A 27,704-nucleotide genomic window follows, 5' to 3' on the forward strand; every position below is an offset into this window, starting at 1 on the left:
CAACAGCACTTTAAAACACTCAAACTATCCCTTTAACATCGGTCAAATAATGAATTAGGTTTATTATGGTGAGAAGAAGGCTATCATTCCACGTCAGGCAATAAACTAATCCCTCTTCCTCCATCTATGACCTCACTTCCCTTGAGGGGTTTTGGAGACTGTAGATACATTGGGGGAATATTTATCGGCTAGTTTTTTTTTTTGGCTTCAGGGACATGGGTGTTGCATCACACAGCAGTAGCACTGACGTGACATTTATGTGTGTGTGTTTCATGCAATTAGTATGTGTGTGTGTGTGTGTGTGTGTGTGTGTGTGTGCGCCGGTGTGTATTTGTGTGCTCTGTATTCCTTGTTTTTGCCTGTGCCGGAGGGGAGTGGAGCAGCAGGTGTTGGCAGTCCTCTGTGTCTTTCATCATAATGAGTTCCCAGTCCACACAGTGTCCTCTAAAGGAAACGGCTTCAGTGTTGGTGACAGTCGCATAGTAAAACGGCACATTTTACATATTGATAGAATATATCAGAAAAATGTAGTTTTTTTACATATATAAATGCATTATACGCTTTTTTCTTTTATTTGTGCATCTCTTCCCTTGCTTATGTCTTTACATTGTTTTCTTGCATGTTTTGTTCAGCAAGATAATATTCACGAATGGCCACCCCGTGTATGATTTTAGATGCGTGAATGCAATTGCAAAAAGTAGAGAAGCTGACATTAGTTTATACTGTAGAGCAATGCTTTACAATCTCTTTCGCCTGTGTTCACCACAGACCTTATTGCAGGGATCTAACCAAAACAAAGGGAGGGGCTGGTTTTTCAGCTGGGTACTTTGTACATTTTACTCGCTCTTGATGGTTTCTTCAAATTTGCCTCGCCAAGCTTTTCAATGCACTCCATTGGTGGTCAACAATTCAATATCAAGTATGCTGAAGCTGAAAACGAATGGAGAAAAAGCAGGACTTGGTGCACCAGCAACAACCCATGCTGGCTTTGGTCACAGTCGTAGAAACACCTGTACTATATAATTAAGACCTTTTTAAATAGACTCAAAATTACCTCTGCAGACCATTACTTCCAGATCTGTGAACTAGAGGAGTCAGAGTGTGAAATGAAAGAAACCTACTCCTGCCCACTGTCTTCATTACTGTTAATTTAATAAATATGTGACATTTCAGACAAACAACCTTTATTATAATTATCTTTTTCACCAGGCCATTAACATGTCTGGCCAGAAAGGTCAAATTGAACAACAGGGTAATAATACTACCTTTTTGTGTGTGTGTGTGTGTGTGTGTGTGTGTGTGTGTGTGTGTGTGTGTGTGTGTGTGTGTGTGTGTGTGTGTGTGTGTGTGTGTGCGTGTGTGTGTGTGTGTGTGTGTGTGTGTGTGTGTGTGTGTGTACAGTGTGGCAGGTTTATTATGTTACATTACTGCCAAGAGTTTTTTAGGATTTAGAGAGGTATTGATTGGACTCCATAGAATTGTGTTGTGTTGTTTGGATTGTGTTATATACAGAGCTCCTGTTACTTTGTCTACCATCTGTCCATGTAGTATAATTAAAAAGTTTAAAGACTGATTGAAGACTTGCCTGTTCAGGCACAGTAAATGCATGTATGAGAAACGCCCCAAAACAAAAGAAGGAACCTGAAAGAGAACGGGCTCAAGCTTTTGGATTTGGACACCGTGTTGTTGGATATATTGCAAGCATGGATCTCCTTTTTCTTTTTGAGACGTTCTCATCCGTCCTCTAAGTTCAGCTGTTAAGTCTTTGTTCAAGATCAGGACATGTCTCCCGGTCACCCCGGGTGGCACGTCTCCCTCACCCGGACAGCAACAAGCACGGCATCACTTGTCTCCCCTGGGATGTTCCCACCTGGCAGAGGTGGTGTGTGTGTGTGTGTGTGTGTGTGTGTGTGTGTGTGTGTGTGTGTGTGTGTGTGTGTGTGTGTGTGTGTGTGTGTGTGTGTGTGTGTGTGTGTGTGTGTGTGTGTGTGTGTGTGTGAGAGAGGGAGTAGATGAGTAATAGTCTGGACCCTTTTCTCTCCATCAGTACAGAATACCTGCACTGGCTTTTTTCCTGTTTTGGCCATTTTTCTTGCTTCTTGTCTCCAGCACTGAGGTCCTGTCCCAGCTGAGCTCTCTATCGGCCATGATTTATCAGATACATGATCTCCCCCCATTTCTCTCTTACTAGCTCTTTCCGTCTGCCTCTCTCACTCTCTCTCACTCACACACACACACACACACACACACACACACACACACACACACACACACACACACACACACACACACACTCCCTTCGCTCTTGCAATCAAATGTCTACATTACTCCGCACTGCTGGCGTCTTTCTCCCCATTATTTTTGCATCCCTGTGTTTCTCCCACTCCTCTTACGGCCACGTTTTCTCGGTGTCCCCATCTGTCACTTTCTCTCTCTCTCTCTCTCTCTCTCTCTCTCTCTCTCTCTCTCTCTCTGTCTCTGCCTTGCCCACACAATGTATCCCACCTTCTCTTTGACAAAAAAAATAGCTGAGTACAATGTGTGCAAGGAGACAATAAAAGTGCAGAGGGGCCAAAAGTCAATAAGAGGAGAGACGAGGATAAAGAGATGAGAAAAAGCAAACGTGGATGCGTGGAACAAAACACTGTTTGTACAGATGACAGGGGGGGGGGATGATCTTTTATAAAATGTAGTAAATATGTAAATTGATTGTTGGGAGCTCCGGTTTAGTGTGACATTTGGATACACGCACACTCGCCTATACAAGGGTGCCATCGCTTTACGTCCCCCAGAGGATGCGCTCTCTGGCAGCGTATAAATAATAAAACTGTGCCTTCTGTGTGTTTGTGTGTGCAACGACAAACCCAACATGCATGTGTGCTCTCCGTCTTCAATTCTCTCTACTCATTCCCCTCCCACTCTCTCTCTCTCTCTCTCTCTCTCTCTCTCTCTCTCTCTCTCTCTCTCTCTCCCTCGCTGCTCCAACCAGACACAAACACTCTCCCTCGCTCTGTGTCTCTGCTCTGCCCTATGTATCATAGTCACCGCCTGTGCATTCAAAGAATCAGAGTGTGTCCACCTTTTCTCTTTCGGCTCCGTTTCTGCCCCTGACTCGTGCTTTTTTTTCTTCTTTTTTTTTGCCCTGCCCAGCACAGAGCCATGCGCGCGTGCCTCTGGGGGGGTTGGCCGACTTAATCGGAGGAAAAAGGAGAAGGGAGAGAACTGTGCGGGCAGGCAGGATGCGCTCGTTGCTGCAGCTTCTGATTCAATTAGCATGAATTTCACAGCAGAGGCAGCAGCGGCAGTAGCGGCAGCAGCATCGTCAGACTCGCTCGGCAAGCCAGCAGCAGCACCCCGTGTCGGAGCCCCATCGAGAGGACCAGCGGCCGCTTCTCATCTGCCTCCCGCCCCGGAAAGCAGCGTTTGAAGGGGCAGAGAGAGCGGGATCGCATTCTCAAAAAGGGTGAAGAGCAATCACAAGTAGGACGGAGCTCGGTTACAAGTCCCAAGGATTGGAGGATTGTTGAACTGGACATCAACCACTCTGATGCTGGTTCAGAGCTTTGGTTATGGTTTAATCCTGTTAAAGGTGTCTTCTCGGTGCTGTTCTCCATTTCATGACCTACATTGATTTGTTTTGTCAGAAAATAGAAGAGGGAATTCAGCACCTCCGCACTTGGAAATAGCCGACCGTTTTGTCCTCCCTCTCGCCATCCCTTTTTTCTCCCCGGGTCCTGTATTCTATTTATTCATCCATCTCTTGTTTTGCTGCTCTCGGCTGCAGGCTGCACGGGTCCGGAGCTGCTTCAGGGATTTGAAGCCCTGAAACAGGATTTGGCTGCTCTTTCATCTCAGCACCCTTGCTTCTGCCCCTCTGTCTTCGCCTCTCCCTTTTGCAGCCTGCTTTTACGTCTATGTATTTTTTCTATACTACCGCTCTCCGTTTAAGTTGTCTCCAAAAAAGCTCCAAAGGGATGTCGGCAGTCTTTTTCTTGGCAATGGAGGATTGGCTTATGGGAGGAGAAACCCTCTGAAGATCTCCCCCAGGCGAAGGAACCCCTGTCGAACAATTAACTCAAAAAAGCTGTACACAAGATATGTTTCAAGGAGCTAAGATGGAGTCTTGTGTTTTCTAAATTGGGGCTGCTAAGCTGTGATTATTTGTCATAGGGTGCCAAGGAAGTTGCTTGTTAGACAAAAGAGGTTAGGTTTTAAACAAAAGCTTTAAATCTATTAGTAGAGGAGTGGGAGTTGTTTTTGTTCTCAAGGATCTAGTCAGAAGCTTTTGGATATCAACATTAGACTGTTGGAAGATTTTTGGGGTCTTTCTTTTCAGGAAGGATTTTGTAATTTTTTTGTTTTTCTTCCAATCATTTTTGGGATTTTCACACAAGGATCTCTTTTTTTCTTTCTTGGCTTTTTTTTTTTTTTTTTTTTTTTTTTTTTTTTTAAATCTGCGTTTTCTTTCCCTCCCTGGGCTAGAAAGCAGGGGATCATGGGCCCTGGATTCATTTGAGATGTTCACTTCCTGTTTGTGTCGTCTGAGGGGGAGGGGCCTTCTGTTCCTCTCAGGCCCCGCCCCCATTGAGCAGGAAGTGGAGGTGGACGGAGGGTTGCTGCTGGTGCCCAGGCCAGCGGTGGCGTCACCAGTTGTGTGGGCCAGTCCGGCCTTCCTGTTCAGGCTGGTGCTGTCTCTGGCGCTGCTGGTGTTCCCCTGCCCAGCCGTGGCAGCCCGAGTTTCCTCCTCCCTCAGTACCACCCACCACGTCCACCACTTCCACAACAAGCATGGTACTGTGCCCATTGCCATCAACCGGATGCCCTTTCTTACACGTGGGGGCCATGGTAAGATCATCCGTTTCTCTTTGCAGACCGCTTCTTGAACTGATGATTTGAACCGCTTGATTGAACTAATCTTGAGCAGATGATTTATCAGTTGTGCTGAGGTAAAGCAAAAATACATGTGCCAGTTTGAGTTAGTGGAATGACACGGACTTAAGGGGTCAATGGTAGTTAATTTTCTTAAAGAGGTTGATTTGTTGTGCCAATGATCTCTAAGTTGAGTTCATAAGCCTCGGCAATTGGTTCATTCATCTATTGATCTCTGTCGTCTCTCAAAAGACTGAGAGGAGCCAGGCCTGGGCGACCAACCTCACTGCCCCAGCTCCCCATAGGCCTCAGTCTCGATTCATGCCCCTGGATTGGCGGTTGATGTTTCCAGAAGCAGTTCCCTTTTGGGCTTTTTTTTTTTTTCCGACGGCACATCCCCAGCCAGCTGGGTCCTGCTACTTGCCTTTCAAGCTCAGCAGCAATCTTGGATCTAGCGACGTAGTGAACTGTGGCCAATTTAAATCCATGTAATCCCCACCCGTGGTAATTGTTGACCCATGGTGGCAGCCACTAAAAGAGAACGGCCTTACCTGGTTGTTGAGATGGTAAATCTCACATGCTTTGTGTCGTGGTACATTGTGTTCTCAGGAAAAATCCATGGATAATTGCCTGTGCACTACTTAATTTGCCCTACTTTCTACAGTATATGTCTTTGGCTCAGTGCTCTGTGGTGCATCAGTTGCTGCGCTGTTCTTAGCCTAAGCTGTCAGGGACAAGGCAGAGTCTCACTCTGATGATTCCTTTGATGTTCCCCAACCCAAGCTTTTTCAACTGCATTTTTCCCTCTCCCCTTTTTTTCTCCGTATTTTTTCCCCCCTTGCTCCTTTTTAACACCCTGCACATGCAGTACTTTGACAGGAGACATTAATATAATTTCGTCAATATCCTTAATTGATTCCTCAGCATGTTCATGCTTATGTTGTTCCATTTGCATCCACTTAGTGCTTCTACAACAAGCACTACTTCTCTCCGCCCGACCGTCTGTCTGTCCGTGTGTGTCCCCCCCCTCTACCTCTTTACCTGTAATCTGTATCAATCAATCTGTTGTCAGATGGGCAGATGAGCCTCACGTAGCCCTTTTGTGGTCGATTGGCTTTGGTAAGCCTCTATAGACATCGTCGGCGCACACAACCTCGTCCCTCGGTGCTCAGTGCTGCATTGGATTTACGGCTATCCATACTCTCCTCCCAGCCCACAGCTGCATGCGCACCAGTCCTCACAGTCGAACTGTGTCTGAGCCCACAAATGAGGGTTAACCTGTGTCACAGAGGAGATCTGAAGGACTGTTCTGTTGTCTTATCGATGACAAATCAATGACCTTACCTTTTTGTGTTCGCTGGGGGTGTGACGTTTCATCAAACCCTTGAATTGATTTGGTCTTTTGATCCTGAGGTCCAATTTTAGCTGTTCGTTTTTGTTTTGATTCAGTTGTTCATCTTCAAAGACAATTGAATCATAATTCTTATATTGTCAGATTGGACACCAAAATGTGAAATAAATAGCATGTTTCTTATTATACAAACATCGTCAATTATTATTGGCATATGTTCTTTTAGCTCCAGTTCAAACATAACTCGTAGCAGAAAAACAACAACATGAATGATTAAGTGGAAACATAAATTCCACTGCTTTACTCTGAGTTGCCATCTGAGAATGAATATGAAATGTGTTTGTTTTGTGAAACACTTTAGTGGCAACACATGTACCACAGCATACAACTTCTTATTGATTTTTTTTTCTTCTTTTACTAAGAGATGCGTTGGCTGTCAGTTTGGGTTTCGATGCAGCTGAAGGAATGGCCTGCGTTGGCCCTGTTTTTAAATGTGTTAAATGTGTCCGTACCGTTGACCTTAGGGAAGCAGGGGGGGGGGGGGGGGGGCTCTGTGGTCTAAATTATGTCCGAAAAACCTTCAACAACTCAGATCAGCTGCTGAGTACTTGTTCAATGTTGACGCACAGCATTCATCGATCCCATCTCTGTTTCTGGTAATTAAAACACAACATTAATCATTTCCACACTCTAGTTCAACGCTGAGTAACCACACAAAGGTGGTTTTTATCTTCTAAAATGGCAGCTCAAACTAGTGTCCTCTTCTCTTTGCTATTTCTTTTTTTTTTTTTTATTTCCCTGCCTTCCCTTCCTCCTAGCTTGGATAATTGGATTGCACCTCTCACATCTTGAGTTGCTAAGCTATTTAAATTGACATAATTAACATAAAAATGTTCCCTGGCTCTCTCTGCGGATTTATGGCTGTCGGAAGATATTGGCCTGCGAAGAGAAATGGTATGCTGGCCCTGTGAAAAGGAAAAGCTACATTTCCATAACAAACTTGGAGCTCAAGCTCCGGCTGGGACAACACCCCACGCTCCACAGACCTGCCCCCCGTCACTCTTGTTTTTGGTCACGTGCAGCAAGTTTGACAACCAAGCATAAAGAAGTACATGCTGAGTGTGGGGGGGGGAGCAGCTTAGTAAAAGCAAGATGGAGAGTTGCTTAGATGGTTGGCTGTATTCACTGTTCTTTTTTTTCTCCCTCCCCTATGGCAGTATGCTCTTGCAGTTACTAATGTACGCCTACACAGCAAACACTGCTGTCTCTCATTCGGTTGGTGTTTTATTTTAGCGGCACACTTCCAGCATTTTCATTATCTGCTATAAGACGGTGCACGAGCACATTGGAACGCTGCTCTTGTGCGGGGAGTCGGTTTCAGTCTGCATCATAAATACTTCCATTACAGCCTGGCATATCAAGTCCTTGTCTGAAATACCAGCTCTCCAAAGTATTGTCAACCAAGTGGCACAGCTTATTACCAGCACTAATACCCCACTCAGTGATAAGAGCCTACTTGCTTCAGAGCCCTTTTGGTAGACATTTTCTCAACTGGGTGTCATTTTTACAAAACTGTTATAGAGCCTTTGCCACCGCAGACGCACATATTCACACACACTACCACCGCTTTGGTCGAGCCTAACGTCCGCTCCGAAAGCCTCAGAAAGCGCCCCGGCCTGCCCGCGCACAGTATGCTCAGCAAGCTGTACTGTCTTTCACTGTGGCCCGCCACCCTCAGTCTGGTAGAAAGGCCTTTACACACCGAGGGTGTGACGAAGGACACAAAAATGTTAAATACTGGGCTGTTAATATTTTGCATTAAACCTATACATACCGGCAGCGATTGCGAATTTCATTATTTTTAAACCAAAGGTTTCATTATATATGTGCAAGCAGAGGACCAACTATCCGGGTTCCTATTGACTGTCTGAGGCAAACTGTTAGCTATTGTATTGAGTTTCCTATATGCAAAATGCTCGGAGTGAATTTTTGTTCCCTCTGGTAAACAGTTATGCAATGTCTAGGGCTTTTATTGTGAAAAGTATGAACAGGAAAAAAAAATGTGTATGGTCTGCACTTCCTTTGTCAAGGTTGAAAGTAGCAATAATGTTTGCCGTCTCGTTTGGGACCAATTAGCTCCGTGTTGTTGCACAATGTAAGTGTACCTATTGAATGCGTCCATTAAGCACAACACACTTAGTTGATGCTTTTATTTGCCGTGCAAAAGCTCTGGAAAAAAAATGTACTTTTTCATAGAGTAATATTCACATTCTGCGAGAAAATACATGACATGAACAAATAACAGTTTACATATATATTTAGATTAACGTGCAAATGAATCGCTCAAAAGACAAAATATCACCCGGTTTTGAAAGGTGGGAAGGGCCTTATCTGCTGCTCTCATCCCACAGTGTCATTATTATGCTACATCAGTCTGGATGTCTGCAGGCACACATCCACCCACGTATGAATACACGCATGCAGCACAGCAGATGTGATTGCAGCAGCAAGACATGTTTTTTTTTTTGTATTTTCTATATTACCCAATATGATAATTAAATAGGGCTAACTTGTTTTTAGGTGGAACCACCGTGCACACATCCCCCACCATGTCTTTTTTAAATGGATCGGTGACCGACTGGGGCCACAACCTGGAACCCACCATTTGCCACTGATTAAAGATCTCCATGGTTAACCATCAACCGCAGTGATGGATGAAGAGATGCCCCGATTTAGAGGGCCCTTTCTGTCAGGCTGAGAAAGCGACCATTCGCAACCTTCTATATGTAAAGCAGTTCATTGCTGTCTATTGAGATGCAGCAAAGTCTCAGCCATATTGCTCTGATGACAGTTAATTGGGGAATCTTGACCGCTGAACTGTGGCATTTCACTGGGCTGTCTGCCTGCTGATAGGTGACCCCCCCCCCGCACACAAACATGGGCAACGATAAGGTTTTCGCGTTGCAAGGTATGCCTCTCTTCTATGAGTCGGTACCTCATTGTGCTGTATAGGTGCGTTGCATTTAAAGTACCTCTGCTCCTTCTTTACGGTGCTCGCATGAAAACTGCCTACCAAATTTAAACCAAAAAGCTTTGCCCAAGGCTTGTTTGATCATCACTCTTTCGCACCAGCGGCATGACCACGCTTTTGTTGGTGCGTCTCGCTTCATTCGGTGCTCATCTATCAACACGTGTGCTTGCAGAAAAACTCACTTGTGCACACCTTTTCACGACCCTGGATTGGGGACAAAGAAAAAAAAATGTAGTCATGCGAGGTAATCCTTACCTGAACACCCCACTGCATAGGGCTAAAGGGATTAAAAAGCTAATTTTGATTCAGGCTGTCTTTGATGTTTTAGATGGAAAGCTTCCAAGAGATTTTACTGCTGGGTGGATCACTTTGTCCTTGGCTGTGGATAGAATATATCCACTAGCGGCTACCAGGACTGGGCCTGGTGTGTATGCATACGTGTGTGCATTTGCAAGTTTCCGGGAATATTCTAGAAATGCTCCCAAGGTCGATCCCGAGGGCTACATTTCAAGCACGATCATGAGCATCATTCACGTCTTGCCCTGTCCATCATAATTGGTCACCTTAGAAACCGAGGACACTCAACCCCAGGTGTGTCTGTGGAAACGGGCATGAAATGGAAGGTTGACCTTCATCACCTCAGACTATCAAATGATTTCAGATTCTGACAAGACCGTAATTACAGCTGCTCACACATCACCTTGGCATTCCCTTTAGCTTTACTTGTGGTTTGTGTGTAGCTTTTGTGCATCACACAAGTGACTTTTTTATGTTCAAACCTGACTATCAAAGGGAATCACATCCATTGTCATCTCACCAGCAGAGCTATGTTTACAGCAAGGCCGCTGTTGTAAAAGAGATATTGCTTTGCTTTTGCTGTCATTTTTTTTTGTTTTTTTGTCTATTTCAAAATATGAATTGCATCAACAAAACAAACAGGAAACGGAAATCTGAAAAAAAACCTACTCTAAATAACTGTATTTCATAAAAGTGCAATTTATTATTGCAATGAAATACAATTTTAAACTACAAAGGTGCCCTCAGTGGAGGGCAGGTCTCCGGTAGGTGTGTCTGCAATCACTGCTGTACTGTGTGATTGAATGAATAAAACCCCAGCAGTCAGTCAATGGCAGTATACTGTAGAACAGGCATTAAAGGCATTTTGAGAAAGTCAGAATCCCTGCAACCACAAGAGGTCCTTAAGCATGCAACCATAACTGAAACTATTGTGCAGTTTGCTAGTGCTGAATGCAAGATTAGTCGCGGACAGACGCAGAGAAGCACACTATCTCACGGATGCGCTTACAATCGCATGATCCTCACGGTGGAGAGAACACAGGGTCGTTGCACGTCTTGGACTGTGTGCTGGTGTTAATTGTGGTGGATGCACTGACCCCTCCTCTTTTGCTGCTCTTTGGTTATCATGGCAACCCACCTCCCATTATCCTTGAAGTAATTGGAGAGATATTGCATATTCACACACTTTTGACCTCCCCGTGTAAATTCAATTCCCCATTGTCATGGATTCTTTTACCTTTTTAACTTGAGCATATAATTACCATAGAGATTAATTCCAGTGTCGGAGAGCAAAGATGACAATGGAGGAAAAAAATAGAGCGGTTCAGAAGCAACACTTAGTTTCCTCTCCAGTCACTTCACCTCCTTCTTTTCTAGACCATATCTGCTTTTTTTTTTTTTTTTTCCATTCCTACCTCTGCTTGTTATGCATTGTCTCTTCCTTTGGAGCCATGATTTCTGCGCGCCCTGGTCCACTTCCTGCGGGACAACAGTCGATCTTTGTAGTCCTCTGTGCGATGTTGTTTGCTTTGCTTGACTGCACAGGCATACTGATGAGGTCAGCTGCTGTCTACACCCATCCATCCGCCCTTTCCCGAACAAGCAGGGCCACTAGCCCTCTGGTTCCTGAGGTCCGACCACCATCTTTCCTGAAAACCGCCCAGTGTGGCCCTCTCTTCTCAAGTCTTGTCCTTTTCTTTCACCAATGGCCTATATCGCTGGTTACTGCGCTAATGGCAAGCTGCTATGTTTGATAATCACCACTTTATCTCTTGGCTGCAGGGGGAGGTCAGGTGCTGTGTGTGTGTGTGTGTGTGTGTGTGTGTGTGTGTGTGTGTGTGTGTGTGTGTGTGTGTGTGTGTGTGTGTGTGTGTGTGTGTGTGTGTGTGTGTGTGTGTGTGTGTGTGTGTGTGTGTGTGTGTGTGTGTTTCTGTGTAGGGATGTTGAGGGGAAGAGCTGTTGAGCGCTTTCCTTTGAGAGTCAAGTCACAACCCTTCTCTTTCAGAGAAGCCATTAGTATTCATTATTCTCCCTCCACACCAACTCAAAGGCGCACAACCACATGCACGGACACGCACATCGTGATGAGAAACCGAAAAGACGCCTCAGGTGTTCTGGCCAGTTAAGATAAGCTTGCTGGTTTGACATTTTCTGTCCTGCCCCCACACCCCCACCCTCCCAACCCCCTTTTTACACCTGAGCATTTGTGCTTCTGTGAAAGGGGATCCGCAAAAGCTGCCAGGACTGGAAAAAGGAGCGAGTTTGTCATCGGCTTCAGTTAGTTGAGGGATTTTTGATTATTAGACCCACCATGGCAGGAGTAGGTTACACAGGTTTTCTTCTTTTGTTCGACAAAAGACAACGTCTTTGTCTTCTGCTTGGTGCTTGGCTTCGGGTCAGTGCATTTTTGAGTTTATGAAGTGCGATGCAGGGAAGTGGCCGTATCAAGCAGCTCTCAGCCGCAGTTTGAATCCACATTCCTGTTGTCTGACACCACAAACACACTTCAGCAGTACCCTCAAACTTTATTCGTATGTGCTTGCTGGCATACGAGTGTCTCTTTGGTCGCTGCCTTGCTTTCCTGCACGAGTATTTGTACTCCGCTGACACCTCCAAGGCCAAGGGCTGAAGTGGGCCCTGTGGGCTTGTCATCCTATTGTTTTGGCTTTAGTTTGTTTGCTACACATTGGCGGCCTCAGTTTGTTACTGAAATGCACGGTCAACACACCAACAGGCAGCCACGCTCGTGCTCTTGGTTGCTCTTTCACAGAGCACATGCAGCTTTCACCAGATTGGTGTTCTGATGGGTTCGATAGGATTCAAACAAAGTCAAACAATAAGACAAACTAACTGATTGAGGCAGCGGTAGACCAGCAGCTCCCATGTTCTGCGGGGTTGAAGAGAGCATAGATAATGGCTTCAGTTCCCTGTCGGAAAGTAAAGCGATACAAATATTCAAAATATAGCGCGCACAAACTGGTATTGATTTTGGTGTCCAAAATATGTTTTGCAGTACATTGCTTTTCTCCCGTGCTGCTCCTCCCGTCTGTTTCTCCAAACCGTAGTCTACTGTGGGTAATACTCTATAAAAGTACCTCATACAACGCCCCTTCCAAACTATCCCTTTAAGGGTGTCTTCAAGTCCACGTCCTTTTATTAGTGTGTGTGATGGAGCCACAGTAAAGCACCCTTGTAAGGACAAAATAAAGCTCAGGATCCTTTGACATATACTAGTACACGAATCACCTCTGCTCGTGAGCACGTTTTCCCTGCTCGCCAGTAAAATTGATTTGCCCTGTCTCGCTCTCACGTGTTTTGGCACCGACGCGAAATAAGGTGTCATACACGACCGCGGGGACTAGATAAACGCATTTCGCCCAACACGGGATCATTCATAGTTTTTCTATTAAAAGGAAGGACTGAGTGAGGAGAGGAACGAGTGCACATTTGCCTCGCCGAGGTGCTGAGGATCGTCTTCTGCCTCGGGTTTGATTAATGCCCCTCCAGAGCAGGAGAAGCCACGCACCACTACATATGGGATATTTCACGGCCATGAATGGAAATGGCATACTAGTTGGTGTTATTTGCAAGAATAGTGGTGTTGACATGAAACATTTTTCCTCATGAATTATATTTTGAAATTCGTCCTGACAAGCCAAATATCAGCCTTCACTAACAGCATCAGGTGCGGTTTAATCACCGTTTCTCTTGGGTTTTCACAGTAAACTGTTTCTTCCTTGAGATTTAGCTGTCCTAGAATTTGTTAAGTTGTCATTTAGCTCAGGGGAGGTGACATGCTTACTCTGCAGTGTTGCTGGGACGTTCTCCCTTTCCTGCTGCACATGAAAGCACCACAGGCACATCAGTGGGAGTGCATCGCGGCGTGGGCAACGTCTTGGCTTTGTAGTTGGCAGAGACGAGGGGGATCTTCAGAGGGTGCAGTGATGTAAGCGCGTTTTAATTATTTAGCCGTCAGATATTAAAGCGGTGCGACTAGGGTGCCTGCGCCAAGGATTTTCGTCTCCACTGGGAGTGCTCGCCATTAATAAACAAAGTGGCTTGTATTATGCATGGCTGATGCTTTGAAAAACCGCCACCTCTGCCACTATACCCAACCCAAAGGAGTTTTAGGAGGCAGAGAAAAATGCTTTCATCAGCGTTGCAACGACGTGAATGCAACCCCACATCTCACAGCTAGCATTCCTTACAAACAACATCAGTATTCAACAGGCCATTTCCAAATGAAGCTGTCCAGGAACTAATAGGCTTAACATATTACCAACAATAAAAGATGCTCTAAGTAGAGTGCAGACGTCCTCCAGGTGTGTCTGCTACAACCACTTCTGTGTTCTACAATTGCCCTCCCCCCCCAGTCTAGACACAAATTGGCTGTAAGGCATCATAAACACTTAATTAAAACCCTAAAACAAGTTGCAATGTATGCAGGCAATAGGCTCAAAGTCATTGTATACGACGCCACATAAAATCTTGCCTAAAACAAAATGAAACTCGCTAAGCTGTCTGCCAGCATAGTAGCAGCCGAGTCACGGCAACGTACTCAGCAGTGTGTTTGCTAGTCGTTCTGTTTGATTGTTTGGCTAACAGCTAACGAAGCTGCAGAGTAGTGGCCGAGAGGTACTCAGCAGTGGGTGTACTGGTAGTTGCTTTAGCCAAATGCACCGCAAACTGTTATCCCCACACTGTGGGAGCAGAGGAGCGGATTACGCCTCAGGGATGCAGTCACACGTGTTATCACTAGCGGCCCCTACAATACACTCACTCACTCACTCACTCACTCACTCACTCACTCACTCACTCACACATACATACACGTGCGCGCGAACGATAGCATGATGCTCCTGGAGGAGATGAATATTATATCATGCTGGAAATCTGTGCAGATATTCTCGTACATGACCTCTTGTGAGCCAGGCAGTGCTGTGGGACATGGAGCTCATGAAGCTCATGAACTGAGCTTGTTTACTCGACAGAGCTTAAGTCAGAACATTTGTGGCAATGTACACAAATGCTTTTGCATCAATATTTACAAGCCATTATACTGTTAATGTTGTAAAATGCACAATGATGTGCACTGCCATGAACCATGATGTCTCAAATGCAAATAATTAGAGATTAGTTTGGAATTGGCTGCCACAACAGCTTGATTGGGTACAATCACATGTCTGAGAGGACAACTCTGTACGTCTGAATTGTCTTTCTTGCTTTTAGGTTGTTGAAAGTCCTCTTTACAAATGGATGATATTTTGTATGAAGGGTTTGTTTTGTACATGGGGAACAAAACAATGTACTATGATTCAACCAGACTGACAGCTGAAAGGGCAAAAAGAGACAAAGATCCCTCTGAGCCACAGTTGAATAAGAATAGAAGAATTCATCAGTCATTGGTAAAAGAAACTGGAAGCTAAGCATCAAAATGTGTGCAGATTTAAATAGAAACAGATTCCTGTTCCAGTGTCAAGTGCATAATATTGCAGCCTAATAGGAAGCTGGAATTAACAGAATGTATTAGCTATTACTAAAACCTCCAGAATGATTTGAGTATCAGCTGAGCATTCTATGGACATTCTATCTAACTAACTATCTAATACCTGGAAAATGAATTCAATCGCTGTCTGAATCGTACTGTTTTTAAGTCTCTACGCTGGCACCAGTCGTGGCCGGAGGCATTATGTTTTTGGGTTGTCCGTCCATAAGGTCCATTCTTGGGAAGGCTATATCTCAAGAGCACCGTCGGGTAATTTCTTCAAATTTTGCACAAAACGCCTGTTTGAAATCAAAGATGACCTGATTAGAATTTGGTGGCATGAGGTCAAGTTCAATGTGACCTCACAAAACACTGTTTTTGGTGATTTCTTAAGAATATATATGCTTAATATGGCAATTTCACACAAATGTGTATTAGGATATGATTAAAAAGTGAAGGCGTTTTGAACAGACTTGGATTGAAGTAAAAAAAAAACACTTTTATGAGTGGATTTTAATACTGGATATAACGTGTTGCAACTGAGAATATGGAGAAGGCACAAATCATCTACAATAAACCTGACACACCAAAATGGAGGAGATGGATTGTTGACTCATGATTAAGAATTCTAAGTATCCCATGGCATTTTTTTTTGTAAATATCTTAAGAAAGGCTTCATCCGCTTGATATATTTCAGCGTCGTTACCTTTGTGATCAGTGCCACATTAACAATGTTCGGTCCCGTTTCTCCCCACCTATGGTGAACGCTTTATGGGCCATTAAACATTTATCTTAAGAGCTACTCTGCTCAGCTGCTTTCCCCCGCTTGGCTCCATCCTGCATTTCATTGTATATTCAAAAAAAAAAACCTCTCCATGGTTGCATTGCCTTCAAATATTTAAATCTAATTCCTTGACTGAGAGCACTCACAGCAAGCAGGATGTCAACAGGGGTTTCCTTGTCAGCTTTTGTTTATTCCGTCTGGTTGATGGAGGAAGCAACCCACAGGAGGGGCAGTATATTGGCTACGCTTGTTTTATACCCGTGATTTATTTTTACTGCAGTCCTTTGGGACCACTGATTTCTTGGCTTAATTATTCCTTGTAGCGGCACTGTGTTGTTATGGAGTTTCAAGTACGCCGAGGCAAAATGTGATATATTGCTTCAGCAGAGGTGTGCATTTTCACTGTTTGAAATATGTCAGGACGTGAAATTGAAGGTTTACTGAGGGAGCTTGACAGGCAGCAACCTCCTGCTGCGTCTCCGCATACGCCGCATCACATAAATACACGTGTTCAGGCATGCACACGCCCACACGCGTTCCACCGGCGGAAAAGTAACTTTGCAGAGTTCCAGTGAACTTCAAAGATCTCTGCATCTTCATCTGACACATCTGTGTCAGGGCTCTGATGGCTGACAGACAGCAGCATCCATCAACATCATCACCTCCCCTCCTGACTCTACTACTAATGTGCCCACAAGTCATCCCTGCATGCAGCCTGCGTGTCGAAAGAAGGACTGAGGGGAACATGGGGTGTCTGGCGGAAATGAGGAAGAATGGTGGAAAGGGTGGGGATTAAGAGAGTAGGGAAAAGAAGAGCTTGCACAGTAGGGGAGGCAAAGGAGGGTTGAGAGAGAGAGAGAGAGAGAGAGAGAGAGAGAGAGAGAGAGAGAGAGAGAGAGAGAGAGAGAGAGAGAGAGAGAGAGAGAGAGAGAGAGAGAGAGAGAGAGAGAGAGAGAGAGAGAGAGAGAGAGAGAGAACTGCAGAGAGTGATAGTCTCGGTACGGTGTGTTTGAAGCCCTAACTCATCTTCTTGCACACAGAGCCTTGACACACTTAAATCTCCTCCCCGGGGCCTTTTGGAGGGCTGTAGAGATGAACCAAGGCACTACTGGATCAGAACCAGAGATATGCGAACCCCTGCTACTTCCCACTCTGCTCCACTTTACTGCCATCTTATCCCAGCCCATCAGTCATTTCACTGCGGAAATGGGTTATTCGGAAGCACGCCCAGGTGACGATCCCATTTGGGGCATTCCGAAAGCCGCCTCAGCTTCACGGTTCTGTGCCACGAGGCCATAAATCTTTGCCGTTCAGACCAATTGCTCTTCTGCCCACTGCGTGATTGAACTGTGCATCAAATTGTTTTCCTTTTCATCAGCTTATTACACATTGTTATGGAAAAAGGCCCTGACAATACAAGAACATTGAGGATCTAGCCCTTTGGGTGATACCTTGAGATTCTTCCATCTGGTGTTGCATTAGCATAGAGGTGGGACTCGTATTCAGACTGCTACAGACGATCCCTGTGGTTTAGTCTTGGGTGTGGACCAGGTGCTGCTTGTTCCCTAATGGGATGGAGGAACAGCGTAGGTCAACATCTACTGAGAGCGAGTCAAGTGAAAGTGATAACTCGAAGTGGTTGTAAACTAGATTGATTGCAGTGGAGAACAGCGCAGGCAGAGCATTCCTAATGGTAGCGGCGCATTGAAGGCCTACCCAGCATCACCCTGTACTTACAGAGAGAGGGGAGTCTATAATCTGGCTGCGACAATAACTGTAATGTGGGGGCCTTTATCTGCCATGGGGGGAACCAAGAGGCTTATCGCATGGCCTGTATGTAAGGCTAATCGCTCAGTCGCCCATCCTCTACATGCTTCACCATATCCTCCTCTTCTTCTCCCACATGCCAGCTAATGTTTCCTCATTGGGCAGATTATTGACAGGGCATGTGGGCGAGCTGCGATGCGCACTCTGGCAGAATATCTGGAACTGGATTCCCCCCCACCCCCCCCCAGATGCTTCCATTTTAAACGGCACAGCTTGGTGTAGAATATCGTCCTGAAAGATATTACGGGCAAGAACATGACATTTCATCTGCTTATTTTGTTGATGCTGGAGGACTAAACGGCAGCCTTAGCCACATAAATTGAAACTGGCATTGAGCACTGCTCCTAAATAGTGAGAATTCACACTTAATTTGGCTCTCCAAAGTAGTTCAGGCTCCCATTTTCAATTAAACTTGTGTATCCTGTGTCCTCAAACCTTAAAGCTCTTAGTCGCAGAGCGACCTTAGTGCATATTCATCAGTCAGGATAATGGCCGTCCAGTACGCAGGCAGAGTTGCCCTTTTCAGCTCGGATAGAAGGCTAGGTTTACCCACAAACTGGGTTAGATTGCAACTAACTGTCAACATGAAATTAAATCCCGCCGAGACAAAGCATTATTGTGCTGTAAGTGGGTCTTGCATCAGTTAGGCTGTATTTTTAGTCATGCCAGCGCCTGTAATGATTCCATTACAGGCCTGCTTGCTCTACAGTTACCAAAACAAACACCTTGTTTAAGTCAAACTAATTGCAACGAGATTCATTTGTAACAAGGACGCAGCAAAAGCCATTTGGCGTTTGTGGAATTAAACCGATATAGGTTTAGATGCAAAGTAACCAGTAGACATTTCTAGCTCAAGGTAGATGGATACTTTATCATGGAGATAATTAAGGCTACATCCTGCCACTGCCAAACAAACGACCTCCACCTGGACTCCATTGCTCAGATGCCTTTCAACGGGCTTGACCTTCCGCCGTCCACTTGTCTCCGTGTCTGCGTCTGTCTGCATTTGAGTCATTTCCTGCACTGGAGCCTTGATCCTTTTCCCCAATGATTTAGTGTTGTTTTCCTTTTTGCTTTCCCTTTCATCATCACTCTTATTCTTGATTAGCATCCCTTGCTGTGCTGTGGTATTTTAATCTCCATTTTCTTTCCTCTCCATTATTGAGGGCCGGATAAAGAGAGAGAGTTTGCAATGAGTGGCCGCAGTGATGTACGGCCATCTCGTGTGCTGGGCTTTATGCAGAGGCGGAGTTCCCAGCACTGCACTTGACTTGAATCATTTCCCCTGCTGAGAGAGTCTGTGACTCCCTATCTGTCAGTCATCCGTCTTGCTTTGTCAGTTCCCTCCCACCAGTCATAGCCCCCATCTCCCTTTCTGGACGTGCTCTGTGGTTTCTCATACAGTGCAGAGAAACAGAAAGCTCTCCAGGTATTGATTGTATTTCACTCACAGGTAGAGGCTATTGTCCATAAGCCGTACTTTGGAGATCAAAAGGTCAGAGCTATTGAAGAGTAATAAACAAGATGGATGCTGGGCTCCGGTGGAGGCCTTTTAAGTGGTAGGTAATGGATGCAGTATGTTGTACTGTTGTCAACAGGAACATTTCAAACTTTTTGCTTGTTCTGCTACTCAATGCAAATTCATTTTTTCCGCCCCCCAAAAGCGACGCCATCTGACACACACACACACACACACACACACACACACACACACACACACACACACACACACACACACACACACAGAGGACTTCCTTTCCGGAGGAGAACTTACTGCTGATTAAATCCCAACATTTTCTGATTTAGCTGCTTCAAAATTATGATTTTAATAACTAATATATTGTGAAGAATTTATTAGAAAATCTGTTCATCACCAGATTAGCAGCTTTTTTCAATACTAACAAATTGCTTATTCTGCAGGGATCAAGAGTAGGCAACGGAAATAATAATAGGGGACTTTTATTGAGAATATTTATGGAAAATTAAAAGTATTTATCTACCGTTTACTGCTGCTCTTTTGACCACGAAATATATCCGCAGTGTTTCCTCAGGATTTGTGTGAGACTGTTTGGTGGGTGGACCTCCCACCCCTCAAGGGGGGGGTCCTGTGTCACGCCCTCGGCAGGAGAAAGGTTGTACATTTTAAAGTTAATTGCAACAATCTGGTGCACTTCGAGAGCAAACATTAAAATCTAGGAATAACTTTGTGCTCTTGTTAACTATGTTGTGCTCTTGTTCTTGTAGTGAATGTACATTTGGGCTACTAAAGTACTGTACCTGAATACAATGTTGAGGTATGTAACGTCATACTTACATTACATTACTGTCATTTATTTTACTTTAAACTTCACTACATTTTGGTAAATTAAGTACATTTGGACACTATTCTACTGAAGAAACATTTTGAATGCAGGACTTCTACTTGTAACAGAGCCCATCTCATAGAACTCATTCTATGCTGTCGCTCTAACACAAACAAAAAATGTCCACTTACTAATCATGCCCATTACCACAAATAGCAACAGAAATGCAATTTAATGAGAGTGATTTCCTGTTAAAACACTAAACGGAGAGATAAACTGTGTTTATCCCATTTAAAAAATGACATACCTTTTTGTGAGCTGAAGTGGCTAATCCTCGACCAATAAAATGAATTACACGGTGTACATTTAACGTTCAAAATGTTTGTTTTATGGTATCAAAGCTCGGGAGCAATTACAACACCATCGAGGCATGCTGGGTAATAAAATGAGAGCCCTGATATGCTGTTTGCATGTCGTGCGGTAAACACAGAGGTTGATGTTGCTCATGTCATAATGAAAGTGCTGGCTATGGGAGTCAATTTGTGTGGATGGCAAAAAGTAATATGCGTTATGGGTACACTGTTGCTGTGTGTGTGTGTGTGTGTGTGTGTGTGTGGGTGTGTGTGTGTGTGTGTGTGTGTGTCACACAATGCCAGGTAGATAGATGGAAGGACAGGAGCAGAGCGAGGGGGAGAGGATTGATGAATGCAGGCACAGTGGGCGGGCAGGTGAGAGATGGAGAGCGCCATTTTTCTCCCCCTCTCCTCTTTCTCTCTCTCTCTCTCTCTCTTTTTCTCTCAGTGCCGAGAGGTCACCTCTAGCTCAGCGATATGAAGAGAATGCCACGCAACAATTACCTCTCCCTTTGCCCCAGACACAGATGAAGGGTTTTTTTTTTGCCACGCTGTAGAGAGAAAACAATTCTTTTCCTCCTTGATTAATGTCTGATTTGTGGGCAGGCAGTACACAAGAGGCTGCAAAGAAAGGATTCTTTTACGCATTCGTTCTCTCTGATCTGCCACATGTATTAATCAGACTCCGCGGAGAACCGGTGTGATTCGGGGCTTCCTCCCTCAGGATGTCACTTGTGATCCTTTCTCATTGGTTCGCTGACCTCCCACCTGACGCGACTGCTATTTCTCATTTCAGGCCTTTTTATAGAGAAAAAAAATGGATCCCAGTGGAAAATGTTAATGCTGTTTATAAGAAGTAGGACTACGGTCAAGAGCCAGCTGCCACATCATAAATACTTAATATGTGCCTTTGTCCAATGAGTCACCAAGAAACACATTTGAATCTATTTTTGCTTCCTTGTCTGTTGTATTACTGGACCCTATTCTATGCTGTTGCGTAGGCTTTTAGCAATATGACGAGATCAATCAATCAAGATATTGGTTGGCCGCATTAATGATCCTCACATGATAACAGGGCAATATTAAATGATGCACTATATTGTGAGTCTCTCTTTCTTTTCCCCTACTCTCTTTATGCTCCACTGCATCGTTGTAGCATACTGGAAAAAAAAGTAACATGCAAGCATAAGTCTAATTTAGTTATTTTGTATATGTGTGTATATATACACATGTCTATATATAGACATGTGTATATATATACACATGTCTATATATAGGCATGTGTATATATAGACATATGTATAGAGCAGCCCGACCACAACTCTGTCAACGGCAACATGACTGTAAGAAGGCACTTACTAAAGGTTGATTGATCTGATTTGATGATCTCAGCAGCACCTTGTGTGAAATAGAGCTTACTGTCAATACATTGTGGACACTTATGGGTTTTGCGATACACTCCAGACCATAATTATACCCATGTGCATCTCTCTCTTAAGCTTTTCTGTTGGACGATAACTCTGTATATAGTTTTTCTCAAAGCAGTAATCATCAGTAGGGACGTTATAGTATCGCCTAACCCTGCTGTTGCCATGTTGAGACGAGAAGCTGTCACAGTATCTGTGACCGTTGAGCCGTACGCGGAATCTGTCAAGATGGCACCGAAAGCATCGTGACAGATCTCCACCAGAGCACCGGTGACATGTCAGTATGGTTGATCACCCGGCAAACATGCGAATGTCTTCCAGATGGGTGGCGCATCCGTGAGTGCTCCTCTGCCTGGTTAATTAATTACTTAATTAATTAAGTAAAGGGAACCACCCGCCCACCCCTCCCAAGCTGAACCACTACTACTCTCTGTAATTACTTGTCAGACCTGACCGTCTATAAACACGGGAGGTCCCTTTAGAGGGAAGCTGTCAGAAGCTTGTCAGAAGCCTGACATGTGAAAGGCGCTGTGACATCAGGTCGTGGTTATGGACAGCGGGTAGCAGAGGCCGACTTGAGCCGGCCGAACAGGAACCCGGTGTTTTGTTATTTTACCGACATCTTTGTCTGCACCTGGGGGGGATGCTCCGAGGTCTGCAAGTAAACAGCAGCACCAAGCAATAAAAAGACGCCTTACGTGTGTCGCAGGAAATAAACTGCGTTAAAGTGTTTGCATTGGGGAAGAAGCTGGGAGGTGAGGAAAGGCAAGCGGTTGCAGCGCGTGGGTTGGTGTGCATCCGTGTGCATGTTCGCACAGTCTGCGGGGCGGAGTCTTCTCCACGGCTGATTAGAGAGTTCCGCAACACATTTTGCATTGTTTGCGTTTAGAAGAGCCCCTGCTAAGTGTCATCTCAAGACCCTTTTGATGAGTGGGGAAACTGACAAAAGGTAGGAAGTATGCGATCGTGTGTGTGTGTGTGTGTGTGTGCGCGCGCGGAGGCAGTTTGTGTGGGCAGCAGGCGGGATCCAGGCATCTGGAAAGGTGACTTTCGCTCCAAACAATGCTGAAGTATGATTGGCAGGAGAATATCCACTCCACTCTGTCTGCGTCTCGTTGCTATTTGATTATGAATTAAGCTCTACACGCTTGAGGTGAACAGATACCTTGTTACAGGTGTGGCAAGAGATAACTGATAATCTTTTCCTCATATTTACTCAAGACTCAAGGACGTCTTACACAATGGGGATGCACTAAGACAAGGGATTACTGCATGAGAGAATCACGACGCTCGCGAGGCTTCTCTTTTTCTCCATCATCGCATGAACAAAAGCTAATACAGAAAACTCCATTGCACCTATCCTAGTGATCCATTTATAAACCCAATTTTCCCCATTGGACAGGTGGGCCTGTTTTACTGTAGATTTCTGTGAGCCATCGGCTAAAGCAGAACGGTGGGTAAACAGTTAGCAATTTAAAGACGGGTTTCCTGGGGGTTAGTACTTTAGACACACTGTTTTCTTTTCGTAATTAGTTTGATCCCATTAGAAAGCTAACTTTTTGATTAAAGGCTCAGAGCTGTGATGGCATAAAGCTAGGCGTGAGGGATGTGTTTGGAAACATGGAAGAGAAACAAGTTAGTTGAGGAGTAGCTTTGACAGCACTGCATTTGTGTTTTTCCCCTGTTTGTCTTTTTTGTCAGAACTTACAGGCTTTGTTGTTGTTGGTTTTTTGTCATTATCCAAAGTTTGATCGTATTGTTTTTCAGTCGGTCTCTCGCAGGTTTCCCCATTCTTTAGAAATAAAACAATGAAATGCTGTAGTACTCCTTTGACACTTGTTTACAATGCCTATTGTTCAGACTAAAGAAATATCTGCTTTACCTGTATAGTGCATTGTATTGTGCTGGGTAGCCAGATCAGCATAAATGTTTTAAATCACCGGCAATGAACCTCACAGGCAATTAGTATTGTCGAATAAAGAAGAAATCATGAAGTTGAGGAAGCTAAATGCAGACATCTGGACACTGGCCCGTATCAGGAAGTGGTTGGTGACGTTCCATCGAGTGGAAATGTGCTGTCATGGCCTTTTCCTGTTACATTGACAGACTGAGCTTTTCAGCCCACCACCAGGAACAGATGGTTGCCAGTGTGACTGAACATGAAGCCAGTGGCGCCTTGGCTTGAACACCTCTGTTTGAGTTTGAAGAAGATCGTAGAACATGGGAATAGCATTTCCCCACTCAAATCACTTTAGTTAGGGAGACCAAATACAATCAACAGAGGTTTTGTGTTACATCAAGTACTCATTTGGTGAAGAAGGCAGGCATGTGGGGATTCTGAAGATTAGATTTTTAGTTGTGTTATCAATGGTGGGATACTGTTTCTCACTTCGCTCCAAGGTTGTTTCAGGCACTCCAAAAAACAGGAATTTATTTCACTCTCAACGCTTTGTAAATGAGAGCTTAAGAATCTTGAAATGCATAATCACCACCGCCCCTGCTGGTGATCTGCATCATACGGGTTACCTTTAGAGGCCCCAATTAAAAATGTCCCCTGATTCAGGAAGTAGGACACTGCTTCCTCTCACTGCCCTCACCTCAGTGATCCCTTTGACAAGAAGATGACAAAGAATGTTCTGTTCTGCACTCACATTGAGATATGAAAACAGTTTGAAGAGTAACAGAAGGAATTGAATGATAAGGGGATACAAAGGACAGAAGGAGAAATCTAGGCTGTTTAGGAAAACCCATGGGTTTTACAGCCCTGCAAGGCCAGAATCGATGGAAGTAAACAGCACTGTAATGTAGAAAAAAGTCATTCAGGGACATCCAAATTGTTTAAATCTCAAGGGCAGAAATAATTTGGTGTAAAACAAGCCGTTTTGTGAAACTCTATTCCAAAAAAACATGCCCAATGACCATGTGGCTACAGATTAGGCTTTTTGGAGTTTCAGTTGTATAGTTTATCTTCAAATCACCAGAAAGAGTATTAAGCCAATAAGAAGAATTATCAGTTTTTCAATTAGAATAGATAAACATCCATCATTGTCTCATTTAGGATTAACTGATGGGTCCAGCCTCTCGTAAAGTACTTTAAACACCGGGGGGGGGGGTTAGTGCAATTAATTCAACCGTGACAAAGGCAGCGCCAGAACCGTTCTTACCTTTCACAATAAATGCCCTAGACGTATACGGTACTCTGCATGAGTGTTTAGCAGAGGGAGCTTCACAGAGAGCACTGGAATACCTTGCAGTAGCTTAAGCTATACAACAACTTAGCTCAGACAGACTGCCAGACGCTGCTCTGGATCAATATGATCCCGGTAGTTGGTCCTCTGCCAGCACAAATCTATTCAAACCTTATATTGAGCAAGTGTTGCAACCCTCGCAAATCCACATTTCTGACGGTATAAATAGTTTTGGATTTGTATTTAACTTTTTTTTTATCGTTTATTCGTCACACACCCCATTTGTGAAGGCTTCAACAGTCTCTGTGAAACTGACCCTTGACAGCCAAAGTGAGTATTAAACCAGGAGCCGCTCCCCATAAAGGGTTCCCCTCCACCATGCCGCGATCTCTTGACGCTTTCAGGGCAACCGCCGTCTTTATTGATCCCCTCTGCCGTCCTGACTCGCTCTCTGTTCCATTCCCCGTCGGTGATGTGGAGCTTGGAGGCTTTTCCTGGGTTGCGGTTGGAGCAGCTGTCACTGGCACAACGGACACTCTTAATTGGCTCCCCTGGGGCAGCCCCCCCCCCCTTTGGTGGGGCAGAGCAGGGCAGCAACTGCGGAAAGCTTGCTAGAGAGAACCAGCACCCACGCAGGTCTGGTCTCTAGTTGTGGTTGTATTGAAAAGCACAGTTAGTTTGTGAGGAGGAAAGATGACTTCACTGCTCCGGAGTGGTCAGACTCGACAGTAAGAGTTTGCAAGGTTGCCAAAGTCTTCCCCAATGCACTAGCCTGAACGACGTAACATCCGGACTGACAAGACATATTCTAAACAAACAACAAGTGACCAAGTCCTCCACATGATTAAATATATCCGGATTTACCAAGCCAATCTAAAGGGGCATCTTCTACCATCGCAGAAAGCCCTGCATCTCAACATTCCTCTCTGGTGTTCAGTCAATCTTTGCATTGCCCCATGCCTTCTGTTTCATATCATCTTTCACCTTAAAATACCTACATCCATCATGGCCCTTTCTTCTTTCTTCAGACGTGCCGGCTTTGTGCGGCTCGGTGCCAGAGCAGAGGGATCAGTCGGTGAATCAGACATCTGCTTTCCCCTCTCCCACTCTGTCTTTTTTTTTTTTGTTTGTATTCCTCGGCTCTGCCATCCGGGCTGCACCCCTGCATGCCACATGCCCCTGATCTGCTTAGATTCCCTGCATTTTCTCCTCTCCTCATTTCCTCCCTCCTCATTTCTACTCTATCCGTCTGGTTTCCGTTCTACCGGCATCTCTCACTGTACCATCCTCCTTTCATCCATTCTCTTTCCATCTCCCCCCCTGTCTGGAGGTTTTATCTTCATTTTCTGGTGCCCTCATTACAGCTAATGCAATTCCATCACTTTTGTTTTTCTTCCCTATGCCTCTCACCCGCTTTAGTCCAGCCCAGACTGATTAGGTGGCATTGTTATAGGACTCCGCAGAAATAAAAGCGTGATTGTGTGCCTCCCGCTATTAATTGAGATGCAAGTTGACAGAGGGTTAGATAGATGAAGGGATGGAGGAAGAACGAATACAATCTGGAAGGGTTGGAGGGGATAACTTGAGTATCAGAGAGCATTGCCAATCTCACTAATGGCTGTGTCTCAGCATAACTCAAGAGATTGGCTTTTTGGCAGGCACAGCGTTTGTGATTTGTTTTTTTGTTTTTTTTTCCTTCAAAGTTTTTTCAGCAAGCATGGCTGTCAGCATGGAGACACTGAAAACAAACCAACTTCTTCCATGTTGGCCTCACTTCTTCATGGACGGCTTTTTGAGTGTAACTACACCTAGACAGCATCAGGGTGTGAGAGCACATACCGGGTGTATCAGCTAATTAAATGGTGTCCAATTAGCACTGAGTAGCAACTTTACAGTGAACTGATTTGTTAATTAAAGATAGGTGGGGGTAACGAGGGTGGGGGCGATTGACCTTTTTAGCTCAATTTGTTTCCTAGCTGCCGCTGGATCGGGGTGTGTTTCCCTTTTTTTTTTTTTTTTTTTTTTTTTTCCCCCGGTGAGCAACCGAGCGAGGCGAGGGGCCTGCACCCGCGGGTATCCTGCAGTCTGAATTATACAGTCACTGGGCCTGAGTGTTTGTATATGCACCGTGCAAACACACGCACACGTATTCATAGCACCGCAACAGAGTTATTCATCCATGTCTGTTCTTGTTAGCAAACAGTGCGCACGCACACACACACACACACACACACACACACACACACAGCAGCAGGTGTACACCTGCTCTGACGCACCTGCATTTAAAGACACAACGCGTAGCAACACAAACAGATCAGTGAGCGCATACAGTGCACTGCTTTTAATGTGTGACAGTAGGTTTCTTATTTCATGTGTTTGTTTTAACCCTCTGGACCTAGAGCACTTTCAGGGTGTTTTTTTTTGCTCCTGTCTGATGAATCACTGTGACCTCGTTTTTCATTGTATTATACAAGTCCTGCACCTCTATTGAATTAGCACAATGGTGGCTAGAAGTAGTCTTTTGTGCAGCATAACTCTGTTATAATTTCATGAATAGTCAAAACTACAAGTTGAATATCGTTGGTAATTTATTTTACTATAACTATTCGTAACCATTTACATTTTTACAACCAATCATCTTGTCTCTGCTCCAGGTTTTTGTTGGTCTTAGCCGAGTCATTCGTGGCTCCCCGGTTCCGCTGAGGAGCGCAGGATTTAATGTTCCTTACGGGCTCTGGTTTCGTGCAAGCGGTTTATTCTTTGTGGAATTTAATTGAGACATCTAGAAT

The 27,704-nt window shown here is 44.7% G+C and overlaps 1 protein-coding gene across 16 annotated transcripts in view; it reads left to right on the forward strand.

The window, feature by feature from the left end:
• Nucleotides 1-27,704, forward strand: part of nrxn2b (neurexin 2b) — a 645,600-nt gene that overhangs the window by 448,077 nt on the left and 169,819 nt on the right. For 2 of the 16 annotated variants that reach the window (XM_068713621.1, XM_068713623.1), the window contains exon 1: nucleotides 3,011-4,845. The exons of the other annotated variants lie outside the window; for them this stretch is intronic. In XM_068713621.1, the coding sequence (XP_068569722.1) occupies nucleotides 4,518-4,845 (328 nt within the window). In that variant the 5' untranslated portion in view covers nucleotides 3,011-4,517. Of the gene's footprint in view, nucleotides 1-3,010; nucleotides 4,846-27,704 lie in introns of those variants that run through there. 16 annotated transcript variants of the gene reach the window in all.

The sequence above is a fragment of the Cebidichthys violaceus genome, unplaced genomic scaffold (assembly GCF_023349555.1).
Source record: "Cebidichthys violaceus isolate CVI_PGR_0920_01 unplaced genomic scaffold, fCebVio1.0.p SCAF_19, whole genome shotgun sequence".
Classification (NCBI taxonomy): Eukaryota; Metazoa; Chordata; class Actinopteri; order Perciformes; family Stichaeidae; genus Cebidichthys; species Cebidichthys violaceus.